General features: G+C 44.2%; 1 protein-coding gene across 5 annotated transcripts in view; it reads right to left on the reverse strand.

The window, feature by feature from the left end:
- The window catches only part of ITGA11 (integrin subunit alpha 11), a 192204-nt gene that overhangs the window by 76346 nt on the left and 94581 nt on the right, over positions 1–21277 (reverse strand). For all 5 annotated transcript variants that reach the window (XM_050967522.1, XM_050967520.1, XM_050967524.1 and 2 more), the window contains exons 3-10: positions 16248–16357; positions 13459–13550; positions 11907–12021; positions 9880–10007; positions 6912–7060; positions 5505–5649; positions 3536–3701; positions 2699–2769 (exon numbers count right to left, since the gene is read on the reverse strand). In XM_050967522.1, the coding sequence (XP_050823479.1) occupies positions 2699–2769; positions 3536–3701; positions 5505–5649; positions 6912–7060; positions 9880–10007; positions 11907–12021; positions 13459–13550; positions 16248–16357 (976 nt within the window). The remainder of the gene's footprint in view (positions 1–2698; positions 2770–3535; positions 3702–5504; positions 5650–6911; positions 7061–9879; positions 10008–11906; positions 12022–13458; positions 13551–16247; positions 16358–21277) is intronic.

Genomic DNA, 21277 nt, shown 5'->3' on the forward strand with positions numbered 1-21277 from the left:
AATGGAAATCTCCTGAGATTAGCTGATTCTACCAGAACAGGAAAGTAGGCTCAGTTTTGGATCAGACCTCAAACCAAATCCATAATATCAGATTCAGCTAAGGGGATTCAAATTGGATTCCCTTGGCTCTGCCACACACACGTCCAGAAGGAACAGGTGGGGTGGATTCAAAGTTAAGTTTTGGGCCCCTCTCTCTGTTTAAAATGTTTGTTACCATGTAGATACAATTATTCCCCTCATGGGACATATGGGCAAATCCTGATTAAAGCCAGATGTTTGAAATCAATGAGAGTAATGAGAAGAATCTAATTAGTTGTTTCCCCTGTAGGAAATGTATCAGCTCTTTTTTGGGGGAAGTTTTCCTTAAATTTTAATTCCTCAGCAGTGTATTTATTTGGCTTGATGACTATAACTATAGGTTCTAGGAAAAACAAGGAAAAGTTATTCCCACAAATCACACTTGTTATTTTCAGAAAGACTGATGGATGTAGCAAGGAAAGCTTCAAGGAAGCAAGTCTCCAAAGCATTCACAGAAAGGTATATTTTTAAAACTACTTTAACAATGTTTCCAATCAAGCCCTGTCTTTTCAACAACCTTTTTCATTTCCAAGAGTCCAACTGATCCTAACAGCATTGTCTTTTGCACCTTGTCACATTGCATTTCAGTAGGGTACTAGATGTATTTGGAAGAACATCTAGCATTTAAAAGCAGTTAAGCCATGTGCATGAAATCCAAGTGCCAAGTTAGCAACTGAAATATTCTCAGACGTCCCAATTCCTGCAATCTTTTCAGCGTTGGCAAGACTACTAAAAAACTCTGTCCTTAAGCAAACAACAAAGCAAGGCTTGAGACTGCTTAAAAGCTGTTGATTCTTCTGGCAGAGAAGTAGCAGCACTGGCTACAGACGAAGCTCCTCAGCTACCCTCTTGGCAGTACAACGGGTGCTGGATAGCAGCTGTTAGCAGGTGCAGAGAAAGGCAGGATGGAAAACAAAGAGAGAAAACAGAGCTGGAGAAAGTCATTTTCTGGGTAACATTTGAGATTGTGTCTCTAGTCGTGTTTGCATCACCAAGTTTATTTATAACTAATGGCCCCATAATACACTACCTGATTTAACTGCTCAACCTGCTCTCACATTTGGATGGCTGTAAATATTTCAAGCTGTGCTGGGTTTTTAAAGCCAGAACCACCCTCATTTTAGGCTGATCCAAAGTCCACTAAACTTATAGGAACTTAAAGGAAAGGCTCCCATTGACTTTCCTGGGCTCTGGATCAGCCTCTGAGTGCAGATGGAGTCTTGGATGCAGCCTGAGCACAACACATGGCCTTTACTTTCCTTCTGTGTCAAAGGGCCGAGCTCCAGGAACCCCCTTCCTCCTCCTTGCTTCCTGATGTGTCACGTGAAAGGGGCTGGACCCATCCAGAAAAGGAACAATGGCAAGGGGGGTCAGACTGTGGCTGGCATGACACAAGTGGGCAGTGGGAAGCCACTCCCCAACTTGCATCCCTTGCAGAGTGAGGGTCCCTCTCATTAGGCAGCAGCACTCTGTTGAGATGCACGTCCCAGCTGGGAAGGATGGGAACGCCAGAGGCTCTCACAGGGTGAAGAGCACAGCATTAGTCGGATGTGAAAGTGCAGGGGACACCGGTAACGCTGCCGTGTGAGTTAGCCATTGCAGTGACTGCCCAGCCAGCCAGCCCACCATTTCCTCCAGTCACGCTGATTCAGTCCCATCTCTCCCCACTTGTTTAACATCCCCTTGGAAAGGAATGGATGCAGAAGGTCTGGGTTCAAATTCTGGGCTCTGCCATAGATTCCCCCTGTGCCCTGGGACAAACCTCTTATGCTTCCGTTGTGAGGATAACAGCACTTTCTCCCCACCCTCCCTTTGCCTTGTCTATTTCAGCTGTCAACACTAGCTTGTATAAAACATTTGCTAGCCCCTCTCCAGCTAAGCTATTAACTAAATATATATGTATAAATACTGAGACCACTAATTCTTTTGCCTTCCTATTTCGAGATGAGACCAGTAAAGATGTTTTATTGTGTTTATAAACATCGGCTAAACATTCTGGAAAGCTGGACTTCCACTCAAGTTCCAGGGAGGAGTCAGATCGGTTCACAGCGCTGATTCCAGTTATCAAGGAACCTGGCACTCACTGCTCCCTTCAGCTATTCCTACTGAGTGTTGCCACTAAGAAAACCTCAGCTGACGTCTCTGGAATGTACTGGACTGGTTAGGTAAGGTTTAAAAGGAAAGTGCAGGCATAGTGTGTGTGAATGCAACTCCCCACACTTTGCTGGAGTTATGCCAGGGTAGAATTTGGCCCATTGGCTCGAGAGAGAAATGACTTTCATTTCAACGTTCACCCCACGCATTCATAAAAATCAGTGTGTCAGCTCTGTAATGGCATCTCTTTCCATCAAGAGTGAAACGGAAACACACTGGAAAAATTCAGGACACTTATTCTGGGAGTTAGTATCAGTGTACAACAGGAAAAATAGACTCCTTCTCAGGGATCAAGACCTTGAGCTATCTCCAAACCCTAATGCACATCAGAGCCTTCTGGGCCATGTATTTGCAAAATGGATTCATACACCATAAAACCAAAAGTCACTACATCTGCTTTCCATAGGACAGTTACTTGCAAAAAAAAATACTTGAATGGGAGAGAAAAACAAATCTGTTGTCTTACTTCCACAATGTGTGATGAAAATCCAGTCTGGGACATTTCAAGTCCAAAGGAGATTTCGTTTTTGTTGGTACCTAGAATAAAAAAGACGTTAAAATTAAAGACCTGTCCTGGGGAGATCGCCAGTTACCGAATGGAATTAGGCACAATGAACTACCACCTCCCCCTGTAACTTCAGAACAGGAAAGGCCATTTCCTCAGCTGGGGTAAATTGGTGTAACTTCACTGAAGTCAAGAGAATTACCCTAATTAACACCAGATAAGGATCTAGCCCAGTGAATAAATATGGCAAGTTCTGCCTGTGTAGCAGTGCCTCATTTTCTCACAGGTGTCCACACAGTTACAAAGGAATACGGGTTTAGATGATTGCACCTTACATATGCTATACACCTTCAGAATATGGTGACTTTTCACTGCTTATAACGTGGCCAAATCCGAATGGATTTTCATGGGGTCAGTAAAAGGCACCAAACTGACTGCCAGACTATCCCCCGGCAAATTTCAAAAGCCTGCTGGAGGCATTAAAGATCTTCGAATAAAGGTTGCAAAGATTTTTTCATAATGGAAAATGTTAGGCAACCTTAATTTGGGAATTGTTGCTGCTCCTCTTATGTAGGAGGTACACTGTCTTTCAGTGCAGTTGTTTTAATTTACAAAGCATGATGTTATTAATGTTAGGAAAATGCTCAGCAGACTCCATTCTAGTTAGAAGGTCAAATGTTTGGTTGGCTAACAAAGAAACACACAGGTTTATCCTAAAACTGAAGATGGTCTGTAGGACTATGCGGAAGTTAGAAACACTATAAACCACTTAGAATGAAGGAAATGTACATCACTCACCTTCCAAACTAAATATCCTCTCTCCCAGTGCATCCACAATATCCTTCAGTGCCGCTTCATCTGTGACATTAAAGAAGTGCTTGTCATCTGGATCACTTGCTATAAATTTTATTTCTTTCAAAAATGCTGCTGGATTGATTCCTCTTCTATTATAATACCCCAGAACCTGGATGTGAAAAACAGAACTAAGTTGTCTAATTTTTCCACATAATGGACATAGCGTTCCCAAGATGCCAAGGGGCCGGTTCTCAAAAGGGAAGCCTCCCTCTACAAAGGTGCCATAGACATCCATAAAATCAGTCCCTGCATTTTGTACTTGCAATTCAATGACAGGTTGAAATCAGGGAGTGAGTGTGACGGGTTGGGTCACAGAGACCCCCTTGGGACAGTCACCTGATGTGCTGAGACTACCTCTGAGCTCCTTTTCCTTGCCAGCTTGGGATTCCAGAACCCTGCCTTGTTGAGCCAGACATGTTAGTCTGCTGCAACACAGACCTAGGTCCGGTCCATGCCCCCAAAGCTGTAGACTTTAACCAAAAACTGCTCAGCAAGTTACCTATCTCCAGCACCCAGACACCCAGCTTCCAATAGGATCCAAACCCCAAATAAATCTGTTTTACTTTGTATAAAGCTTATACAGGGTAAACTCATAAATTGTCCACCCTCTATAACACTGATAGAGTGATATGCAGAGCTGTTTGCTCCCCAAGGTATTAATCACTTACTGTGGGTTAATTAATAAACAAAAGTGATTTTATTAAGTATAACAAGTAGGATTTAAGTGGTTTCAAGTAATAACAGACAGAACAAAGTAAGTTACCAAGCAAAATAAAACAAAACACGCAAGTCTAAGCCTAATACATTAAGAAACTGAATACAGGTAAATCTCACTCTCAGAGATGTTCCAATAAGCTTGTTTCACAAACTAGACTCCTTCTTAGTCTGAGCCCAGTCCTTTCCCCTAGTTCAATCCTTGTTAGTTCCAGCTCAGGTGGTAACTAGGGGATTTCTCATCCCCTTTGTTCTGTTCCACTCCCTTTTATAGCTTTGGCACAAGGTGGGTATCCTTCGTCTCTCTCTGGGTCCCCACCCCTGCCTTCTAAATGGAAAAGCACCAGGTTTAAGATGGATTTTAGGACCAGGTGACATGATCACATGTCACTGTAAGAACTCATTTTCCATTCTTTCAGGGTTGGCCTGCATGTACCCAGGAAAGTTTGTGAATAAAAAGAGCCATTCACAACCAATTGTCCTAGTTAATGGGAGCCATCAAGATTCTAAGTCACCATTAATGGCCCACACTTTGAAGTCTTATTGTAACTATGCAGAGTAATACTTTAGATTTCTAGCTTGAGATACAAGAATGATACATACATACAAATAGGATGAGCACACTCAGTAGATTATAAGCTTTGTAATGATACCTTACAAGAGACCTTTTGCATGAAGCATATTCAGTTACGTTATATTCACACTTATTAGCATATTTCCATAAAACATATGGAGTGCAACGTCACAGTGAGAAGCGCACTGGGATAGGGGGGGTGGAGGGCTGTGTGGCCTAGCTGTTAGTGCACCTGACCTTTGGAACCTTGCCTCTCTGTCAGGGCAGTAGAGGTCCTGGTTCCTGACCCTAAGCGGGGATCTTCTGGCCTCCACCCTCATCTTATAGGTTAGAGGTTTGTTACAGGAATGAGTGGGTGAGATTCTGTGGCCTGCATTGTGCAGGAGGTCAGACTAGATGATCATAATGGTACCTTCTGACCTTATAGTCTATGAGTCTATAAATCTGGGATGAAGAAGAGGAGCAGCCAACCTGGATTGATGGGACAAGGCAAAGAAGAAGAATGCCCCTGTATTGTTACCTATCTGTACCCATTTCACAGATGGGGAAGCTTGGGCAGATGCCAAGCTTAGTGGGTCACTATGGAGAAGCTACAGTGTATTGTTAAATAGGAGAGTGACTTACTGCCACAGCATATCTGGTGACATTGTCCTTCTCACTGTTTTCAATCACCTTCTCCAGGTCCGGGCTGTCATGGGATTCCCCATCGGTTATTACAATCATCACTTTCTTTGCTCCCTTTCGCCCACCTTTCTGAAAGGCTTCTGAGCTGAAATGAAAAGGAAATATTGGGCTGTGCAAAGCAGCAGGCTGGCTGCAAGAGGTTTCTTCTGATCAGAACATACCTTGATATACATTGCCATGCTGGGTGTGTTTCACATGCATCACATTGGCCTGTGCCACTTACATGAAAAACCCCTTTTCTTGGCTGAACTCCAGTTTAACCTGAACAAATTGTAAGATTCTCGTTCCATTCAGATCAACAGGAATCTACCCTGGAGTCAACTCATAAATCACAAAATGTTATTTTAATGGGCTGCGAGTTCTTAAATTAAAAAGGAAATCCAACAAAATATGGGATTCTCGGAAAGCTTTTTGGTGTTAATAAGCAATATTTCCTCATAGTGGACCCACTTGTAATCTCCCTGTGGAACAACTCCATTAAATCAGAGGACTTGCTCCAGGTTTACATCATATAACAGATCAGAATCTGGCTCAGTCTTTGTATTAAAAATTTGTATAATAAATTTGGTTATAAATTAAGGGCAATAGTGCGGAGGTTTAGTGATCAATATTCCTACTAATCTCGCACCCCTTGCAATTCTGCAACAAAAGAGGGAGAGACAAGGTGAAGAAAACACAAGATCTGAACTGTAGGCTGGTTCTGGTCTTTATAGAGCTCTGCTGTGCTGCGTTCGGGTGGCACTCTCAGATCAGAACTCCTTCAGCCACTGGGCTAGTTCATATTTCTGGTCTAATTCTAGATCTGAACAGTGCAACCCAGGTTAGCTTCAGAAAGAGGTATCCCTGAAGTAAATGGACTGGGGTCCTTTCCTCCTGCTCAGCACAAAGCATGCAGAAAACCAGCTTAATCAACAGGTTGGGGATTTCCCTGGTCTAGTGTAGCGCCACCACAGTAGCCAGGTCTATGCCCCCTTATCCCAGCCCCAGGACAGAGGTATGTTGGGGATGGTAATGCTTGGCTGGTGGAAGACGTCCCTGGGGACCATTGGGCAGGGGCTGAAATGATCCCAACCAGTTTCAGGAATTGGGGGATGTCACGCTACCATACAGCAATTCTTGATTCCCTCCTCCTGGGTTCAGCTGCAGTGGTGGATTGAGTTGGCTATATTCTGTTACAAAATATCATTATGGCTTTGTCTGGAAATATCCCCTAGTTCAGAGACTATTGTTTAACTTTTCAAAACACCTGGAAAGAAAGAAAGAAAGAAAGAAAGAAAGAAAGAAGAAAGAAAGAAAGAAAGAAAAACTTGTAATTAGAATAAATGTGAGTCCCTATTTGTGATTTACCGAGCAAATTCTATCCCGTATGCTGTCCTGGTTTCTGTACCTCCTCTCTGCTCTATGTGACTAGCAGCTTCCACCACATCTTTTACAGACCTGTAGTCATTTAAATGAAATTCATGCACGACGTCTTCTCCATACTGAACAACTCCAACCTAGGAATTAAAGGAGCATTACAAAGGATGCAAATACCACACATCATAGCAGTCACGCGAGAAACAAAGAACCTGTTTTAGTGATCAAGTATAATTTCAGTTAATATACAGTATATAGTTATATATAACGGACTGTTGTATGATTTACTAGAAATGTGGGGATTAGGAGTTGGGGTGTGTAGTAATGGGGCCATCTGCAACGAAACCAGGTTTTTCCATACTTACATTGCTTCTGTGCTACAAGTAATTGGACTAACAGGTATGTCTACTGCTGTGATAATAATATAGGTTTATTTAGTGACCTGCACAGAAAAAAGTGCACCAGGGAACCTTACTATTCAAAGACACTGAAAAGGAGCAAGGTCACATAGCCGTTTGTGTGCAAGTCTACGCACAAGAACAGAAGCTTTTTTGCAGGTACACCTGTTGCATAGCCCCAAAATTAGCTGCAAAGATCTCCTAATTCTGTGTAGGGAAAACCAAGAGCCCAGCCGTTTCTGAGCCCAGGGAACAATGAAGCACAGAAGAGAAAAGGAAGGCAGGAAGCTGTTGGTCTTTTAATAGTGCTAGAGGTTTGGCACTGACAATGTAAATATGCGAATCCAAAAAGAGTTTGCAGTAGCATCTCTGCCAACATTAGTGTGGAAATTAATTATAGTCCATTAAAAGTGCATGAAGATAGATCAGCCACTAAATAAGTTCTGCTCCAAACAAGAAGATCTGGCAAACAAACTGTTCTCAGCCATATTTCTGCCGGGACTTAGATACTAGAATCTGTCCTTTTGCAAGGGGAACTTTTGGACGTCTTTTTACACATAACTGGCAGAGAAGACTCTATTTCAGCATGTTTTCACCACAGTCATCTTTGCCCACAGTTAAAGTTAAACTCGGTCAAATTTTGCTCCATATTTCCCCCCAAAAGACAGTTGACAATACAAAGCCAGCATTAATGGTGGGTCCATATTCTGGCCAGCTGTCACCCATGCTCAAACTGCCAAGGGAAGAGGAATGGTGTTGTGGTTGGGAACCTAGGTGTTCAGTTGTGCAGACCAGGTCCTCTGGCCCCATAATCCTGACCTGTGTCTTCTCTTGTTGAGGATGTACAGGGGGGGCTCTTTGTGCAGTTTTTTGGGGACTCAGAATTGGCTGAAATCCTTATGTCGTATCCCCCCTGCTCTTACTGGCTTCTCAGTCACAAATCTAGGTACCAACATCAGCCATAATGGGTACGTCTACAAAGCAACAAGACACCTGCAGCTGGCCCATGCCAGCCATCTCAGGCTCGCCAGGCTCTGGCTGTGGGGCTGTTTCATTGCTATGTAGACGCTCAGGCTTGAACTAGGGCCCAGGCTGTGAGGTGGGTAGGTCCCAGATCTGTGGCTCTGGACTGAGCCCAGAAGTCTGCACAGCAATGAAACTGCCTTGTAGGGCTACGGCCTTCTTCTGCAGCCAGATTAAAACAGCAGCTGAGCAGGAGCCATTAGCGGAGAAGCAGGAAGTCACATCCTCACATCCCATCACAATTGCATTAAAACAATGTCATATCAGGCTGTTAAAAAGGAGACCCCATCCTAATGGCACCGCTATGACCAGATAAAGAAACAGATCTTAACATGGTTAAAGAAAACGTAGTTTGATGGCAGCCTGTCTGTCGAGAAATCACTTCTCAATAGTTGTGGCTGTGAAATCCTCATTTCTTTATTGCTTTGTCATTATGGTCCCCACTTCCCTATTGTTTATCTGTATGGTCTCTGTCCGATTCTTTAATTGTTTCTGTCTGATATGTAATTAATTTTGCTGGGTGTAAATCAATTAAGGTGGTGGGATTGGATTGGTTAGAGAACTTTGTTACACTATGTTAGGACTGGTTAGTAAAATGTTAGTATAATGATTGGTTAAGGTACAGCTAAAAAGGAATCAAATATCACTATATAAACTGGGGTCCAAAAGGCAGTTCTTTGGGAATCAACTCCAGGACACAGCCCCAAAGATCAGAGCTGCCAGACCTCAACACTCTGTCACTGAGACAGGGCAGAAACTGGAGTCCTCAAGATGGAACTGATCCTGACTGGCCATCAAGAAAAGTTCATCTGTCTTATTGGGAGTGGTGAGTACTGTCTGTGTAGTGTCTGCACTCTGTTTTTGGTGACTGTTAATAACTAGAGGTTATGTAGGATATTACTGTGTAAGGCTCTTTCACTGGTAAAAGACCCCGTAAAAGCACAAAAGATTAAGCCCTGAGTCCAGTGGGAAAGGGTGTTTGCCTGGAGCCCATGAAGGAATAGAGCCCAGAGCCCACGGAGGGGTAAAGTTATGTGCTTTTTACCTGGAGCACTAGGAACTGGGTAAAAGTGAGTGCCCTTGAGTGTGTGAGTAACAGAGACTTTTGTGCGGGTAACAGCCCTGCAAGCCGGAGTTGGCAGGCATGGGCCAGCCATGGGTTTTTCTTTGCTGTTTAGAGATAGCCACTAAGGCCCAGCAAGAAAATGATGGAGTACTCTCCAGAGCTGCTACAAACTGCATAAACACAGAGCGATGCTGATTAAGTTTCACGTAACTTAACCATCCTCCTTCCTTCCCATTTCATTGCGTGGGTTGTTCCTTACTCAATATTTCAGTTAAGAACATTAACGTGAGCAGTATTTCCATTGGCTCAGCTTTCAAATACATACTCTGCAGGTTTATTCTGGGCAAACGCCTTGCCAAGCTGCAGTATATTGGCATCAAAGGGACATTTCTCCTAGGAAATAGACCAGGAAAATCTGTATTGCAAGGATGAACAGGACATAAATGCACAGAACGACCAGGGACATGCTTACCTGTATCTGACCAGGCCCAATGTAAAACTTTTTCAAGATGTTTATCAGGAAATGTTGCACTTCAACCCAGGGATATATGCTGTTCGATCCATCCAGAACGATGATTATGTCCATGTACGTTTGGCATCCTGTGGAAAATACACAGCATATTATTGAAAGACCTTGGCAACAACTGCAAAGTGGAAATTTATGGCTCTATTCCCTGCAACCAGCTACTCGCTCTTGTGATTTGTGTGAAAAGTCTGATTTCAATCATATGTAAAGATCTTCAGGTCACATTCACTTAAATGAGATCAAGAGAGCCCACACCCCTGGTTAGTTCTGGCAGGAGAGAACTGGAGAACTTTCTAAGAATAATATTGTACATAAGCAACCTCAGATTGCCGGCTCCGATTCAGATTTGGAACTCCATCCAGTATATTAAATTACTTCAAATGTGTAGGGCCCAATTCTGCCACCATTACTCATGTTGAGTAGTACTTTATTCTGTGAGTCATCCCTTTGATTTCAAGGTGGCAACTCAAAGAGGTCCTTAAGTGCTTAAGCATATGCTTAACTTCAGTGTGAGATAAGCACATGCCTATGCACCATGCAGAATCAGGGCCAGCAGGAGGTGGTGCACGCAGTGGAAGTGTGAAAGAATCTGATCCTGGCATTGTAACTTCCTGGGGCAGGGACCATGCCTTCTTCTATGGTTACACAGCATTCAGGACATGGATAGTGCTCAGTAAATAGTACAGATCAGTATTTGCTCCCACTAATGAAAAGGGGAGCTTTTGCCACAGTAAAGATTAAAAAAAAAATTAAGTGAGGACTTGAGGATTTTATCTAATAGCAACACATTATGAAGGACTGATCAAATGAGCTGATTAAAAGGAGGCAGTGGGTTGACCAGTTCCCTTTCTGAAGCCTGCCATCGTCCAGTGTTATCCTTATGGCTTCCTTTTATGCCCTCGTATTTTATAAGAATTAACAACGTGTTTCAGAGAACTGTTGGGGGAGCAAAGGATGGACTTGTGCTACCACCGAGCAGGCCATGAATCAGTGGGCACATGATTCTATCAGAAGGGTCTTGTGAACTCATAAACCACAGGGTAGGGAGCTATGAGTGCTCTCATATCAACTGCTCCAAATGGAAGGAAGACTATATTTCATGTTTGTTCAATTATTATTTTAAGATGAAGTTAGACTCGGTAATCTAGTTTCTTCCAAGGTATCAGTTACGCTTCTCAATGTGATCATATCAATCTCTGATTGATAAGAATGTCTGAAATAACATCATCAGCTTGCACAAATGGGGCACCAATGGGAGAAATTCATCCTGCAACATTACATTATAAGAGGAAATTTAAAGAAAAATACTGTTAAAATGTTAGTAGGCTCTGAATTCACTCCCCTTCATCACCCAAAGAAACTTCAGCTCATCAGCGGCCTGTTCAACAGGATGGAAGCCAAAATTTCCCCAAAAGAGGATGTCAGTGTTGGCAGCTAAATAAGTGGCTTGATTTTTCAGAGGGGCTGAGAACCCAGAACCTCCACTGAACCCAACAGCAGCTGTAGACGCTGAGTGCCCATAAAATCAGGACACTTATTTAGTGCCTAAATATGGAGCCAGGTGGCTAACTTTATGCACCAAGGTTTGAAAATACTGGACAACAGTTTTAGCTGTTCAGCAAATCAGCTTTGTTTTCTGCAGACAATGCCTGAATTCTTTCCCTCTTTCCCCTTCCCAACACACTGCAGGGTGCTGATCAAATATGCTGGACACTTATTTCTGGTTTTCAAAGCATAAGGTGCTTTGTCTTCCTCAAGTGTCACTCAAAAGGAAAATGTTGGCCAGATGTCTGTGCATGTGATCCCCTTTGGGTCGCCTTTCTCGAATCATTTCCTTTGCTATCTTGCCTCCTTTTAAATCCTGACTTCACTTTGTTTTCTCAATGGCACGAAGCGATTAAAGAACAAAAATTCTATTTAACTTCAAAAGCAGGGTTTGAGTTAGAGTCTACATAACAGATTGCGTCTCATACTCTGGAGAGCAGGAGCTATGGTCTTTGAGAATCTGAAGTTGGAGTTCACCCGGGAGCACATTCCTGTGGTATAGTAAGAGCTTCCGCACTCATGGGACCAGAGAGGGCTGCAAGCCTGTAAAGAAAATTGAGAAAAATAAAACATCAGTGAGGGGTTGAAAAACTGCCACTTACTCAGCCTCTGTTTTACAGACTATAAAGATCAACAGCGAAGAATCAGAGATCTGCACCTATGTACGACTTGGGGACTATTCTGGCCAAACCCCTCCAGTGCCCGCTCAGCCTGCATGAAGCAGCACGCTATGTGGGGTTTCTCCAGAGCAAATTACGATGAGACTTTAGCCATTAAGAACATTGTGCTCATGTGGAGGAGATTGCCAGGGGTGGCACAGATCCTGAAGGGGGTGCAGAAAGTAGAAACAGAGGGAGAAAATGGCCTAAGTAAGGAAGTGACAAGTATTTTCCTTTCTAAAATATGTGAACTCTTGGGATGATTGGGTGTTTGTGGGTTGTACTAAGGCAGATTTAACTTGCAGGATGTTAGCTCATGGCAAGGGTGTACTAGCATTTTATCCTGTACCAATATCTTCTGTTTAGGAGGAATTCCCTTCCAGGCTTTGGGCTGGATTTAGAAAAATTCTCACCTTGTCATATAAGGATCTAGATCTGTATGTATTGGCAGTGGCAGCAGACAGTGTGGAGACGGCAGCTTGCCAGGAGTCACAAACGGCAGTATCAGAGCAGCAAGAATGTGTGGAGGCAATTTGCATTATCCATTTCTCAGGAACCTAAGGGGATGTCTATGTTGCATTGTAAAGCCGGTTCTTTGGGACTCGGGCTTGAGGACTTGATGTTTCCAAGTCTGTGTTTGAGCTTTGCAAATCTGGGCTTACAGTTGCTGGACTTGGGTTGCACAGCCGTGCTAACATGTCCATACTGCACTATATAAACCTTCTGACTCAGGTCTGCAGTTTCAGCTATGCCCACACTGCAAAATGACAGGGCTGGATCCAAGTCACAGCAGGACTCAGGATCTCCGCTAGCAGCATCTTCAGACGTGGGTCCTGAGTGCTCGCTGTCCCGAGTCAAACTGATTTGTGTGTGAACGGGAGGGGAGTTTGAGTGCAAACTTGATTAAGAGCCTGTGCTTTGTGGTAGTGTAGACATTGTGACCCTAGGAATGCCAACTAGCAAAGGCTTCATTGTTCCATGCATAAAAGGAGGCATGCCGCAGTAGAAGCCAAGACTGAAAGCTTGATCCTCAAGGTCAACAGAACATTGACGTGAAATGTTAACTATAGGTGTTTGGAAAATGCATTTTCCTTTGGCAGTCTGGAGAAGCTGCTGCCATCATGGAAAGTGGAGGTCTCACATTTATATTCGTAATGGGATAAAACAATCCTGTTGGGGTTAAGTTAATAAACAAACGACAGACAAATAGCAAGAGGAATGTTGCTGCAGAGGTCCAGGAGAGAGACTCAATAAACCAAAAAAAGCACCAGGCAGTTTGCATATTAAGAGCCAATTATTTATAGACTATCTTATTTCTTACCAGAAAGCTCTTGTCCTTGGGGTTTGTGGTCAGACTCAGGCCAAGACGCATGTTATCTTTGCGCTCTGACACATTGGAGAGTGTTACTCTTCCTTGAGAAAGAATACCAAAGTTAGATGCACTGTATCATCCAGGAGGGAGCGGCTAGTACACAGGCTTCTGAAATGTTTTTTTACGTCATGGCTGGACAGCTGGCCAAAGCTTTACCATTGTGAAGGAAGCACCTCGGCAGACCACAAGTGGTCAAAAGAATTGTAACAGAAACCAGAAAATCCCGCATTTTTATTGTGCCCGTGAGTATCTTAGTAAGTGTAAGAACAGATCCAGTTGAAGGATTGCAAGACATCTCGACACCCAAAGTTTCCAGTGCAGCTTTGATCTTTAGTTAAAGACCCACTCTGAGGGCTGAAAGTAACTTAAAGGACTTACCGGCACTCTGGAGTCCTTACGAGGGGGAGGGGCCTCTACCGGAAGAGGCGGGGCCTTTAAATCCCCAGGCACTTTAAATCAGGATTTAAAGGGCCTGGGGCTGGGGCTGTAGTAGAAGCAGCTGGGAGCCCCAGGCCCTTTAAATCATCATCGGAGGGGGCCCTGGCCTCTGGCAGAGCTTTAAAGGGCCAGGGCTCTATTGCAGTAGTGACAGCGGGGAGCCCCTGGCCCTTTAAATCTCTGCCAGAGCCCCGCTGCCGCTACCCCAGGGCTCCAGCAGGCTCTGGGGATGATTTAATGGGCCCGCAGCAGTAGCGGCTGCTGGAGCCCCAGATCCTTTAAATAGCCACTGGAGCCCTGCTGCCACTTCCCCAGGGTTCCAGCAGCAGGGCTCTGGTGGCAATTTAAAGGGCCTGGGGCTCCAGCCACTGCTGGGAGCCCCAGGCCTTTAAATTTCCACCAGGGGAAGCTGATCCGCCCTGGTACGGCACACCGGCTCTTGCAGGTATGCGATACCAGGGCATACCGGCTTACTTTCACCTCTGATGCTAGGAGCCAGAGTTTGATTCCAGCTCGCATAGACGTACTTGTTCTAGACAATATTTGGTGCTGCTATGAGGGCAGGGGACTGGACTCGATGACCTCTCGAGGTCCCTTCCAGTCCTGGAGCCTATGAGTCTAGCTCATCGCACTAATGTGCTAAAATTAGCATATCTGGGGTAGTGCAGATACCCGCACATTGTGAAACCAGCTCTCCAGGCTGAGTGCAAACCCGTCTGACCCCTGTGGGTACAGACTTGGTGTGGCTTCTCCATGCTGCTGCTCACTGCTACCAGGCTACCCCAAGCTACACTAACACTTCTATTTTCAGTCCATGAGCATGATGAGAGCTAGAGCAAGTGAGACTACCCGAGCCTGGGGTCACGCTCAGCTCACAGTGTAGACAGAACCTGCGAGGCACAGGACTTTCTCGACAAGTTTTCGATTTTGGTCAGAAAACCCCAGACTTGAAAACTCAATATTTTCAGCTGAAAACCAGAATTGTTTCAGTTTTTGTCAGTTTGCAGCCAAAAATATTTTGGTTTGAGAAAAGAAGAAAAAAAGTGGTTTGGTTTTGGTTTTTTTTGGACAAAAACTTGGAATTTTCTGCAGACTCCCCCACCCCCTCCCATTTGCCAACCAGCTCTAGACAGAAGTTCTGGTTGGGGGACTAGCCACTTGGGAGACCCAGGTTCAATTCCCTGCTCTGCCACAGGTTTTCAGTGGGATCTTGGCCAAGTCACTTAGTCTTTCTATGCTTCCGTCCCCCTCTGCCCAATGGGGATAACTGCCCTGCCTTACTGGGGGTTTTGAGGATAAATACACTGAAGACTGAGGTGCTCAGACACTATGTTGATGGGGCCATATAAGTACCTAAGACAGATAGGATGGGGGTGACTTCCCCTGGGATGTGGGGGGTCTCTCTGAATATGGAGGGTCCCCCTGCGTGTGTAATCTTAAAGATATGACCAGGCGCCATATGCTTTACAAACAAATGCTCCTGCCTGTGTTATAGGTAACACTTCTGATCATTGACTCTCTAGGGATTGTTTTTTTTCATTCTGACATTAATACTGTGTGTTCACACTCGGCCAGAACAATGAAAACGGAGCAGTCAGTCAGTTTCACTTTCTGTCCCAGGGACATAGCATTTAGGCTGCACGCAGGGCGGAGGAGGTTTTAAATCCTGCCCAACCAAAATCTCTGGGGCAGAATCACAGCTGGAGTAAATTGAAAGAGCTTCATCTGGGCCCAGAACAATTCACACCCGCTGGGGAGCCCCCCACAATGCTTTTTACAAAGATGGAAACTTTTCCTTTCATTTTAGGTTATGTGAAACAACGGGGTTGGTGCTTCAGCTGGCGTAAATCATGAAGTCAGGGAGCGACATGCCAGGTGAGGATCTTTGTTTTTTTTTTTAAAGCAAAACTTGAGAGCAACAATGAACAGGCACCACCTCTGGAACCAGTTTGGCTCTTTGATTCTGCTCCCTCTGGAGACTGCACAGGCATTGTAGTCTCATGAGTTAGTGTTTCTTAAAGCCCCAGCTCCAGCCGTCACGTGACTATATGATTATGTCAGCTGGCATTTAAAAAAAAAGCTTGAAAACATGACTGGAGTGCACCTTTAAAGGCTCAAAAGACAGAAGATAAATAAAAAGAAACACACACACACACACACATGCAAACACACAGTATTTGATATATGGCTTTAAAATCACAAGATTTTGTATATATTATCTCATGATCTGTGTGCGCCTAATTCATAATTTTCTAGCACGCAGGCTAGCTGTGCTGCATAAGTGGCAGGGCATGTGGTACCTAGGTTGAGTTTGGTGCAGTTTCCGTTAGTCTCGCCATTCACCGGACACTTGTAGACATCTCCAGTCTTCAGCTGTCCATTGGTTTCATAAGGGGCTCCCACCACCAGCCTGGACAAAAGAATGTTCCGTCAGGACATGAGCGGGCACTTGCAAATAACACACATTTCAGCACCAAATCCAGAGCCACCACATCAGAGAGACACCCAGGAATGGTTCAAATTATCATTTCTTGAGACTCCCAAAGAAACAATATACAGCGCTGACGAATTAACACAGACAGAAAAGAAACACGCATGGTATTTGTTTGAAGGAAACATCCCTAAGATTTACATGATTAAAGTTGGACTTAAATGAAATACTTCGTTATGTGAAAAAAAATGTGCTTCAATGGACACAAATTCCCTTAAAGTACTCAGGAATCCATTTTTCTCCTCTGTGAACTGAAACCAATGGATATAAATGAGTGTAGAATTTGACCCTGTGTTGTAGATGCATTGAGGCTGCAATTTTCAAAGGTACCTAAAAGATATGGATGCCCATCACTTGTAATGAGAATTGACTCCCTAATCCCTTGGGTGGCTTTTATAGACTGGCTGAGATTTCCAGAGAGAGCAAGCTCAGAAGCTGGCAAATATTGACATTTTAATGGCTCCTTCCTACTATATTTGTATTATTGTAATAATAAATGACTTCATAATTCTCCATTCTTCACTACCATCTGTGCATTTATCCACAGTCCATGGGACTCCAGGCTAAAGTTTGTTGTTCAAACATCCAGACAACCTGGTAGGCTAATAACCTTGGATGGGAAAAAAACCAACAACTCATGCCCCTTAAATATTCCCTACATTGTTATGACATGTCAGGGGAAGCTTTCTCCACCTCTGAATAGCCAGAGGAGAGATGTGATCATTCTCTGCACCCAACCAAGTAGCAAAACAAGTCATTTGATCTAACTTCTCTACAACAGCAGGGAATATTTAAGTATTATAAACATGAATAATTTCTGTTTGAAAATAAGATCTAAGAGAGGTGGAGGTGAGTATTTAAAAGAAATGGCATGAAAATCAGAAGAAATCAAATGGAGGCCATGGTCTGTAGACTCAATGATACTCTGCAGGAAGACAACAGGACTGTAAGTCTGGTGGGCCAGCCATACCAAGGACACAGAAGTTCAGGTACCTAGATTGTATAGTACAGGATAATGGTGAACTCAATGACAAACTTACAAGCAGAACAGGAAAGGCATGGGTGAAATGGAGAGATGTGTGTGGAATGATCTGCAACAGGAGAATGCCTTTCAAAATGCTGAGATGGACACTTGGCGTGACAAGGATGGACTATAGAATCTCAGAATTGGAAGGGACCTCAGGAGATCATCTAGTCCAACCCCCTGCTCAAAGCAGGACAAATTCCTGGACAGTTTTTTTTTTAACCCCAGTTCCCTAAATGGCCCCCTCAAGGATTGAATGCTCAACCCTGGGTTTAGCAGGCCAATGTTCAAACCACTAAGCTATCCCTCCTCCAGTTGTATAGCCCCAGAGGGATGAACAGAACAGGTAATCATCAATTGACTCGTTCCCAGCTTCTGGCAAACAGAGGGTAGGGACACCATCCCTGCCCATCCTGGCTAATAGCCATTGATGGACCTATCCTCCATGCATTTATTATCTACTTTTTGAACCCTGTTATAGTCTTGGCCTTCATAGCATCCTCTGGCAAGGAGTCCCACAGGTTGATTGTGTGTTGTGTGAAGAAATACTTCCTTTTGTTTGTTTTAAACCCGCTGCCTATTAATTTCATTTGGGTGACCCCTAGTTCCTAGTTCTTGTGTTATAAGAAAGAAGTAAATAGCACTTCCTTATTTACTTTCTCTACACCAGTCATGATTTTATAGCCCTCAATCATATTCCCCCTTAGTCGTCTCCTTTCCAGATTGCACTAGTGCAAGGCAGCAACAATACAGGGAAGCATCTGGCCACGTGTGTCTATGATCTGGTTACTCTCCGTCATAGACTTGTGCAATACAAGGACCGCACATTGTTTATGATTTAAGAACTATTATGCAGCGCCCTTGGGTTTCTCAGTTAAACCAGGGGTCGGCTCACATTTATTATTCCTCCCTGGGTCTTTAATTGTATAAAATACAGTAATCACAGCTAGTAAAGGACACTAATAGGGAGCTTTCAGCTGCACCTGTGTCCATTTGTGGGATAGGCTCTGGGTTCGGTGATGCCTTCAAGGGCCAGCCCTGTGTTGAGATAATGGACGTGGAGGAATTGGCAGGCACCACCTTGGCACACACTGCAACCATAGCAACTCTGTCACCCTTTTCCATGGTGAAGCGTATCCTTCCCCTGTTCCTGGCCATTTTTGTTGGCCAACACAGAGTAGTGAGATGGGGTCACAGCTGAGCTGCCCTCACCAATGCCCTTCTCCCCTGCTTTGAATAGTGCTAGCATAAAGTGGTAGCTCCATTCTCCAGTCCCACTGTCACTGGATCCCCAGAAATAGGAGATGGGTAAGGCTAAGATTCTCCCTTTTACAGTTTCATGGGACTGACGCAGCCAGTTCTGCCAGATGATGTCTGCTGAGATAGCAGGAAGTCCTCTGCATCCTCTCAGCTAGTGGCCTGACCAGAATGTCCACAGCCTAGTAGACAGCAGTGCAAGCTGCAGCCTTAATGCCAGAGGTGGTTGAAACTCCATTCTGCAGGAAATTCCAACGTTTTGGCATTTGGAGCAAAACCAAAACATTTCAACAATTTCCCATGAAATGAAATTTTTAAAATGTTTTGGTCCATTGAAATGTTTAGTTTCAATTTTGATATTTTTCATTGTCACTTTTAAAATATATTATAAAATATATTTTAAAAAATTAAAGATACAAGGTGGGTGAGGTGATATCTTTTATTGGACCCACTTCTATTGGTGAGAGAGACAAGCTTTCTAGCTGCACAGAGCTCGTCCTCAAAGTGAAGTGGCCAGTCCACTTTGAATTGTCCCTCAGAGTATATGCTAACTACTTATGCTAAACTAGCTGTTTGATCTTGTATTCAGCTGTCCCCCATGGACTGAAGAGCTCTCTGTAGCTCAAAAGTGTCTCTCTCTCACCAATGGAAGTGGGTCCAAATAAAAGATATTCCTGGGATGGCTGGTTGTCCTGGGCCACAGAGCAGAGTGACGTGTTTTCCTTTTCCTTTGTTTTGAATTAGTTGCTGGTTTGTATTTGTATTTGTATTTTGTATTTGTATTTTCTTTTAACTCTATGTGATGATCAGTGGGTCAGGGAAGCATCCAGAGCAGAGCGAGCACCCTGGAGTGGGGACACCCCAGCCCCTGTCCTAAGTGACCATGACAAGGTTGGGGGCCAAGCCCCCAGGAATCCTGGGCCCAGCCTTGTTGGGGTTACAAGGTCTCTGCCACCCAGGAGAGTGGAAAGGGAGCCCTTGAGGTCAGGCAGGTCTCTGGGTAAAGGGAGTGGGAGCGAGGACTCAGAACCTTTGGCTAGCCCACTTCCCCAGGGTCGTGTATAAGCCAGGAATGTTCCCAGGGGACCATTCCCCTGCTTACACTTGGATAAGTGACGCTTTTCAATCCCAACCTGTAAACCCTGGATAAATATTCAGCACTGCTGAGTATCGGCTATGGAAAGGTGGAGAGCTTTGGGTTAGGAACTCCATAGGTGGTTTCAGCTGGCAACTGTAACATGCTTAAATATGCACATGCTTGTCTCCACCTCCAGATCGGTAAATGAACAGAAACCCTTTTGTTCTGTGTGGTGCTATACAACAGCTGGAAAAACAACTCGCCTCAGCACAGCTGTATTGTGTTATAGTAGGAATGATTATCTTTTTTTAACAACATTGTTTCCAAAATGGCATTAAGAACTAATTCTTTAATTCCCTTGCAGTAAAACAGGGTTGCTCAACAAATCGGACACTCGAAAAGTCTAATGAGCATTTTGGATTTTTAAATGAAACATTCCTTGTTATGCCACTTTGCTATTAAGGAGACTAATTAGGAGAAATTAATAACCATCTAGACCCACCATCAATAACTCAGGTATAGTCTATACTGCAACTGCTCTGCCAGTATAGCTGAACCAGCAGAGCCCCCTAGTGTAGACACAGCTTTCGCCAATTGAAGGAGTTTTCTCGGCAGAGTAGCACCACCTCCCTGAACAACATTAGCTGCCTCTATTCTGGGTTTTTGCCGGTGTACCTACATCAGCTAGTGGGTGGTTTTTTTTCACACCCCTGACCAACACAACTATGCTGACAAAATTTTGTAGTGTAGACGGGGCCTCCGACTCAACCCAAACCACACTTTTCAGAAGTTGAATGAAATCTGGATAACTCCCTATACACTGCCAGAACTGGGAATTTCCAGATACTGTTAAACTTCTAGCTAGCTAGGGAGGGAGCCTGTGCAGAGAGGCCATGACTTTGGGGGTGAAAGAACAGGGATCTTGGTAGCAAAGAGAAGAAACCTCAAAAGATGGTTAGGGTCTTGCCTACAAAAAGAAAGAGGTTCAAAAACTGTGTTCGGTCCATTTCTAATTTTTACTCACACTCCAACCAATTCCCCACGAACAAGGGCAGATATTTTCATTTTAGATCTTTTTGCTTCCCAAGAAGAAGCAGAACTTTATGAAAAAAGTTCTCTGGAGTGCTTCAGAGCTTGGAGACTTCAAAAAGATTCTTCCACTTCCACGTATAATGCTAAGGCACTCTTCTGTTAGTAGTTACAGAGTTCAGTAACAAGCCGTAATAGCATCTCCCAGAGTTCATCATTTACACAAATCCATTCTCCTAAAGCAATACTTCAGACTCCATGTCTGTCATAGAGGTCGCGGAAGTCACAGGGCCAATGTGGCTGATCCCAGCACTGCCCAGCTGCTCAGGTAGCCCTCGGAACAGCCACACCAGCCACTGCTGGAGCGGCCCTGGGGACAACCACACCGATCGCTGCTTCGGTGGCCCCCGGCCATGGCCCCAGGGCAGCCGTGGTCTGTGGACCCCAGCAG

This window comes from Gopherus flavomarginatus, chromosome 9, assembly GCF_025201925.1.
Source record: "Gopherus flavomarginatus isolate rGopFla2 chromosome 9, rGopFla2.mat.asm, whole genome shotgun sequence".
Classification (NCBI taxonomy): Eukaryota; Metazoa; Chordata; order Testudines; family Testudinidae; genus Gopherus; species Gopherus flavomarginatus.